Here is an 8,004-nt window from a genome sequence, read left to right as displayed (position 1 = left end):
ACTTATTATCTGTCTTTTTGATTATAGCCAAGAAGATGACATTTGAGCTAAGATTGGAAGGCACTGTAGGAGTTAGCCATTTGGATATTCAGGGGAAGAGACTGCTGGGCAGAGGGGCCAGCCAGGGCAAAACCCTGGAGGTGAGTGTGCCTGGTGTGTGCCAGGAATAGCAAGATGGACAGTGAAACTGGAGTGGTGTGATCAAGAGGGCAAGGAGAACAGGGTGAGGTGAGGGCGCTAATGGAGGGCCAAACACAGGTCACTGAAGGCCATCATAAGGACTTGGGCTTTTACTCTGAAAGAAATGGGAAGCCATTGAAGGGTTTTGGAGCTGAGGGCTGATGTGATTTGACCTACATTATAACCATATCACTCTGACTGCTGAATTACATGTGGGCAAGGGTAGAATCAGGGAGACTCAAGGAGACAATTAGTGGATGTTTGCAATAATGGTGGCTTGCAGGGTAGTTGGTATCAGGGAGGTGGTGAGAAGTGGTTGAATTCTGCATATGTTTTAAGGTAGAATCAACAAGATTTTCTGCCAGACTGTGAGCAAAACATGAAAAAGAAAGGAGTCAAAATTTGTGGTTTTTTCATTTTTACTTCAGGATATAGTATATCAGGAAGTATATTCAAATTCATTTCTTCCCTATTAGATCAGACTCCAAATTCTTAATTAGGTAATCTCACATGTTTAAAAATATTGTCTGTGATAATAATAATGATAATGATAATAATAATTAATAATAATAACACCCTACAACCTAATAAACATCAGGGGCTTCCCTGGTGGCGCACTGGCTAAGAATCTGCCTGCCGATGCAGGGGACACGGGTTCGTGCCTGGTCCGGGAAGATCCCACATGCCGCGGAGCGGCTGGGCCCGTGAGCCACGGCCGCTGAGCCTGCGCGTCCGGAGCCTGTGCTCCGCAACGGGAGAGGCCACAGCAGTGAGAGGCCCGCGTACCGCAAAAAAAAAACCCAAACAACAACAAAAAAACACCAACCAAAGCAGTGAACTGAATTACCACACGTAGACATTCATATCATCTTAATATTACGGTACTTTACAAAGTGTTTCCCTCTCTCAGTAGAGAACATTGTGACATCCTGCTTTCCAGCTTGAGATGCTGACAAATTGAAAATAAATGGATGTGAAACAGCACCATTTCCACTTTAAGGGTATTCATCCCCCAGGGAAAATGATTCCCTCTTAGTGAAAATCCTAATAAAGTGTATCTTGGAAGTTAGTAAAATATTAATTTATTCTTCAAAATAATCTAGTTCCCCTACCTTACTTCATCACTAGTGTCATATGATTCTTGCAAGACTTTTAGCTTTATTTGAGCTACTCAAACTCAATGCTTCTATTTTTGGTTTGACAAATAAATCAGCTGATACTGTATCCAGCAATGATAATTTACCTAAAGGTTATAAAAAACATACGCCAGGTTCTGTCTACAAATTGGCCTGAACAGTCTTTTTATCTGTAAACAAGTCTGTGACTTTTTAAAATCTGTCAGCATATTCTCTCACTATCACAAGACCTTTTAAATACATTATGCATTGTTCCCAGAGCTTTTGGCTTTTTTCCTTTCCGTGTGTCCTGGAAATTCTCTCCCCCCATATCCCGATTCCCCCTGCCTGCCCCCCAAAGTTACTAGCCTCTTGTTTAACCTTGTATGGGATCTCAGCCAAACTGTAATTCCAGGTAACTTTTGCCCAGCAGCATAGCATGGTAGTTCTTAAACTTTGAGCCCCATGAAATGCTAGGGGAAATGATTAAAATAGAAAATATTAGAGATTCACCCTAGATCTAAAGATTCAGAATTTCTGGAGGTGATCCTCAGGCAAATGTATAATTAAAAGTCTCTTTGTGGAAATCTGGTAAGTATCACAGCTTTAGAGTCACTCACAAGCAAATTTCACATTTCTGGCTACCGATATAGCTTGCTGGCTGTAGACTATCAGGATAAAAGTGGCATTTGGAGTCGATTCTTTTCTAAGGTTGGTGAATAATAGCAGTTTATGGAAGTGGAAACAATAGGCTGGCTTTTCTCAGCAATAATCCATTTGTATGATAAGACCTATCAGAATGGGAACATTATAACTGCAAAGAACAGGCGTTGATCTGAGAAAATTTTCTGTAGAAGAATTGGAAGGGCCTGGTGATTCCTGGAAGGTTAAAACAAAAATATAGTAAAGGACCTGATGGTTACTTCAAGGGTGTGAGAAGATGTGGGGACACTGGGAAAATGGCTATGATGAAAATTTTTGAACAAATATTGAATGTAACACTAAATGAGGTGATAGGGAGACCACAAAGATAAGAGCACCTAATTTAATTTACTTCAACAGGTATTTACTGAGTAACTACTGTGTGCACAGCATTGTCATAAGGTGTACCGTGGCACGGTTCCCAAATTTGGGATCTGTATTAGATTCAGCTGGAGAGATTTTAAAAACGAAGTTCCGGGCCCCGTATTAGTTCTGCTGAATCTAAATATCTGGGGCCAGGGTTGGAAATCTCTACTGTATAAAGCTCTCCAAGTGATTCTGATGCATCCAGTCAATGGACCAGAATGACCATGAAATGAACAAGGTCGAGTGTTTGTTTTAAAGGAATGTACAAACTATACTGTTTGTTGGAATGTAAATTGGTGCTGCCACTGTGGAAAACAGTGTGGAGGTTTCTCAAGAAACTAAAAACAGAACTACCGTATGACCCAGAAATTCCACTCCTGGGTATATACCCGCCAAAAACACTAATTCAAAGAGATACATGCACCCCAATGTTCATAGCAGCATTATTTACAATTGCCAAGATACGGAAGCAACCTAAGTGTCCATCAATAGACGAATGGATAAAGAAGATGTGGTATATATATATATACAATGGAATACTACTCAGCCATAAACAAATGAAATTTTGCCATTTGCAGCAACATGGATGGACTTGGAGGGCATTATGCTAAGTGAAATAAGTCAGACAGAGAAAGACAAATCAGTATTGGTATGATATCGCTTATGTGTAGAATATTAAAAATACAACAAACTAGTGAATAGAGCAAAAAAGAAGCAGACTCAGATATAGAGAACAAACTAGGGGTTACGAGTGTGTGGGGGAGGGCCCCATGGGGGTGGGAAAGTGGGAAAAGCACAAACTACTGGGTGTAAGATAGGCTCAGGATGTATTATACAACCCAGGGAATATAGCCAATATTTTGTAGTAACTGTAAATGGAAAGTAACCTTTAAAAATTGTATAATTTTTTTTTTTTGGCCACCCCACGCAGGTTGTGGGATTTTAGTTCCTCGACCAGGGATCAAACCCCTGCCCCCTGCAGTGGAAGAGCAGAGCCCTAATCACTGGACTGCCAGGGAATTCCCAAATTTTTTTTTAAATTAAAGAAAAAAAGGAACATACAAACTGGTTTGTTGAGCAATTTGCTCAACCAAGTTTCTTGATTCTGCCTTCTGTCCGTGGCTCAAATTTTACTCATGCTGTTATTTTCTCTGAAATGCCTCTTCCTCAATCTCTTCCATGAAAATAGTATCTATCCTTCAAGACCTACTCAATGTGAGAACTGAACTGCAATCCACACCTCCATTTGTCAGCATCCTTCCAACCCCACATCCATCACCCAAGCAAATATCATAAAATCCACCCTTACAATATCGACCTCACCCATCATCTCCTTTTTTATCTCCATTCCCACCTCTTGAGCTCACCTGAACCACTGAATGGCCGTTTAACTGATCTCTCACAAACTAGCTGCCCACCTACTCCAGTTCATTCTTCATGGTTCTACTAATCTTGCACAGTTCAATTATAACTATTTTTCATAGTGCAAATAATGTTCACTATTTCCCCATTACCTACAAAGCTAGGGATAAAAATGCTCCAGTCTGGCTTTCAAAACTACTGTATCAATTAGACTTCCTTTTTTTTTTTTTTTAAGACTTCCTTTTTAAATACGCTACAGAACCAACTCTGGTTACCTTAAGCAGAAAAAGACATGGGCTAGTTCACAAAATTGAAGTTCCCATCATTTTCCTTCTTTGTATGATTGTTCTCAAAATTCTTATTCTTAGAGAATGTCTGATTCAGCATATCTCCAACTCTTGCTAATAGGAAGACAGGGAACATTCCTTCATCTTGTTCATAGGAAGACAGGAACAGAGAACAATAGGAAGACTGAAAAGCCACCTATAACTATGCCCACTGAGAAAAGAAAGTTCTTTCAAAGCAAAATCAGGATGCTGTTACCAAAAGGAGAAATGAATGGTAGGGAGCAAGACAAAAAAATGTCCACTACATTCAAAATATGGACCCAATTTGACTGAAGTAAAAATGGGGAGGAATTCTGTGCTTTCTGTTCTGAGACATCAGAGGTCAAAATGGGGGAAATAACCACCCATGAAAGCTAATGTCTGATAGTCTCAGTGTCTTTGGGGGTGGGGGAGAAGAGAGGCTAGTGGTTTGAAGGAAATGTTTTTAAAAATGCATGCAAAGATTCAAGATATCATTGTGAGTCATGAGGATAAAGATAAATTGTTTTCATGTTTTCTGTTATCAACCAATTTCCACATAACTACAATGTCCTTTGCAAAACACCCTATAGTGTTTTTAAAAAAATAAGTTTACCACTGTAATATAAGAACAGCCAGAATTTTGTTAGGAAGAAAGTCAGTAGGGTAACAGTATCTTTAGGAGGGTAACAAGTCTTGCACTTCCAAATTCAAGAAAGGGGCAATAATCTCCCGCAGTTCCCACATTCTGCAGCACCCAAGCATTGTAGAGAGCACCTTTTCAAAGATAAACGTAGCATCAAAAAATAATATGTAACATGAAAGTCCAGTGAAGGTGAGGACATAAACATGATGAAAATCCTCAGTGCACATTTCTTAGAAAAACATCTGTGTTAAGAACATTCTGAAGGATATAGAGAACAAACTAGTGGTTACCAGTGGGGAGAGGGAAGGGGGGAAGGGCAAGATAGGGATAGAGGTTAAGAGACACAAACTATTATGTATAAAATGAATAAGCAACAAGGATATATTGTATAGTACAGGGAAATATAGCCATTATTTTGTAAAAAACTTTAATGCAGTATAATCTATAAAAGTATTGAATCACTATATTGTACACCAGAAACTAATATAATATTATATATCAGCTATACATCAATCAATTGATAGATAAGTAAACAAACAAACAAATAAATAAAAGAACGTTCTGAAGAAAACCACACTGATGTTACTCCTGGTTCCTCCACCCATGTAGCTCTATAAATTCAAGTAAGTAACTGAATTTCTCTTAAACTCTGTTGACATCTGCAAAAGAAGGAACTTGGAGTAGATGGACCTAAGTCCATCCTAGGGCTGGCACTGGAATTCTAAGATTCTAAAGCCATGAAACAATGAATCCCTGGGTTACTGTGGGCCTCTTTCCTTTGAAATGCTCTTCTCACACTCTAGTAGTTATTGCCATCTCTACCTCACTTGTGAGGTATAGGATGCTTATTTGGGGGGAAATAAAGGCACAGGCAGTTAGATTTTCCTCAGGGTACAAAATACCATGTGACAAGTGGAATTCACCTCTCTCTATCAGGGTACAAAATACCATGTGACAAGTAGAATTCAACTCTCTCTATCAACAGTTTTATCCCAGCACCAGACATGCCCTTTTTGTATTTTATTTATTTGCTTTGAAGTCCTTGCATTATTATTTTCTAATTATAAATGCAATATATGATTGGGGTAGAAGATCTGGAAAATCCAGAAGAACACAAAGAACAAAATAAATGTCACAGATAATCCAGTTGCTTGGAGATAATTACCTTCTATAATAGATTTCAGAAGAGCAAGTCTGGAGCACAGTTAAAGCTAGCTATGGATCTATTCTGTGACCCAACTCAGTGGATTCCATGAACCTGAGCCAAGTTTCTTGGCATTATTGCCACTGGCTATCTCTTGGCAGTTACTCAAATCATTGCTTCTACTTCACACATTTATTAAAGAGCCAATGTTCTTAAAATACTCTATTATGAAGAGACTTTGATGGCTGCTAAGGTGAAGCAGAGATGTCCTGTCCTCAGGGAGCACTAAATCTAGATTTGTTCTTTCTTATGAAAAGAAAAATGACTCACTACAAAAACATATCTAGTAAATAAACACTATCTTCCTAAATTCCAAAATTAATCATCTTCAGAAATACTAAGCTGGAACATTCTCAAAGAAACACATTTTAACATTAATTTTAAAAAAAAATTTTTTATTTGGCTGTGCCAAGTCTTAGTTGCGGCATGTGGGATCTAGTTCCCTGACCAGGTATCAAACCCAGGTCACCTGCATTGGGAGTACAGAGTCTTAGCCACTGGACCACCAGGGAAGTCCTAACATTAATTTTTTTAAGAGAAAAATAGTTTTTTTTCTAAATTACAGATAATTTGGAAAACAGAGAAATGAAAAAACTATAATCCCATCACTTTAATATAATCAGCTAAGTTTTCTTTTTTCTTTCTTTCATTTATTCATTTTTTCTATTTTATTTTAATTCTTTGTTTTTTATTTTGTTTTTCTTTGGTTTGTTTTTCTTTTGGTTTAGAATGTGTCCTTCTAGTTTTCCCTTTCCTTCAATGAACACTGCAGGTATGGATGGATTCAGATCTATTTCTTGATACTACTGAATCACTTGATTTTTATTTACCAGTCTATATGATATAACTTAAAGTTAAAAGTTTGTTTTCTATTATTCAGCAAATAAAAGAACATGTATAATATTTATTTTAAAAGGCTCAGACATTTTTCTTTGGAAAACATCATAGCTACTAAATCAAAATAAGTTTTTTCATGATATCACCTGTATATAAAAACCAAAGGTTAGTGTCATTAATAGTATTATTCATTCTGAATTTATCTTCTGTAAAGAATAAAAACATTCTTTTGACTTTTGAATACTATTTATTTATTTATTTTTCAAAACTTGCCATGCATAACAACATTGTAAATCAATTATACTTCAACTTAAAAAAAAAACTTGCCATGCATAAAACCTTTAACCTTTTTTCCAAAATGTTCACATTATTTGTGGTCAATACATAGGGGAAGACTATAAGGGAACTGAGGGATTGGGGATAATACCAGAAAGAGGCCACCCTCTGAAGCTAAAAACAGCAAAATTGATACAGAATGATTGACTAAGTCTGTAAGATAAACCTCCTCAAAAAAGATAATGTATAAATATGCTTAAATGGAACCAGCGTGTTACCAGTTCTCTGACAAGAGACCGGACAAGGTCTCAGGCAATCTTAACTAGGATGTAATGATGTGATGAAAGATGGTCAACTCAACTGGATTAACTGCCCATATAACACAATTAAGTGATCATCAAAACGCATTCACTTATTTACTTATTTTACGTATTGTTTTTGAGATATAACTCACATGCCATATTTACCCTTTAAAGTGTACAATTCAGTGGCTTTTGGTTTATTCACAAGGTTGTACAACCATCACCACTATCTAATTCCAGGAAATTTTCATCAAAATTCCCCAAAAGAACAGTTACTCCCAATTTCCCACAATCCGTAGGCCTGGCAACCACTAATCTATTTTCTATCTACCTGGATTTTCCTATTTTGAATACTTCATATGAATAGAATCATATAACATGTGGCTTTTGGGGTCTGACTTCTTTCACTTAGTGTAATGTTTTCAAGGGTCATTCATGTTGCAGCATGTATAGGTAACTTTATTCTTTTTTGTGGCTGAATAATACTCCATTGTGTGGATATACCACATTTTGTTCACCTATTTAATCAGTTTAAACTATTACAATCCCACTAGTAATGTCTGAGGATTCTGATTTCTCCACATCCTCTCCAATGCTTGTCATTGTCTGTCTTTATTTTTTTTTTTTTTTTTGCGGTACGCGGGCCTCTCACTGCTGTGGCCTCTCCCGTTGTGGAGCACAGGCTCCGGACGCGCAGGCTCAGCGGCCA

The 8,004-nt window shown here is 37.5% G+C and overlaps 1 protein-coding gene across 1 annotated transcript in view; it reads right to left on the bottom strand.

The window, feature by feature from the left end:
* Positions 1 to 4,708: 4,708 nt before the first annotated feature.
* The window catches only part of SMCO2 (single-pass membrane protein with coiled-coil domains 2), a 19,972-nt gene continuing 16,676 nt past the window's right edge, over positions 4,709 to 8,004 (bottom strand). Inside the window, 2 exon segments of the mRNA XM_007116353.1 lie at positions 4,709 to 4,875; positions 4,878 to 4,905. Of these exon segments, the coding sequence (XP_007116415.1) occupies positions 4,709 to 4,875; positions 4,878 to 4,905 (195 nt within the window).

Source organism: Physeter macrocephalus, chromosome 6 (assembly GCF_002837175.3).
Source record: "Physeter macrocephalus isolate SW-GA chromosome 6, ASM283717v5, whole genome shotgun sequence".
Lineage (NCBI taxonomy): Eukaryota > Metazoa > Chordata > Mammalia > Artiodactyla > Physeteridae > Physeter > Physeter macrocephalus.
This window is presented reverse-complemented; position numbering and strand designations above follow the sequence as displayed.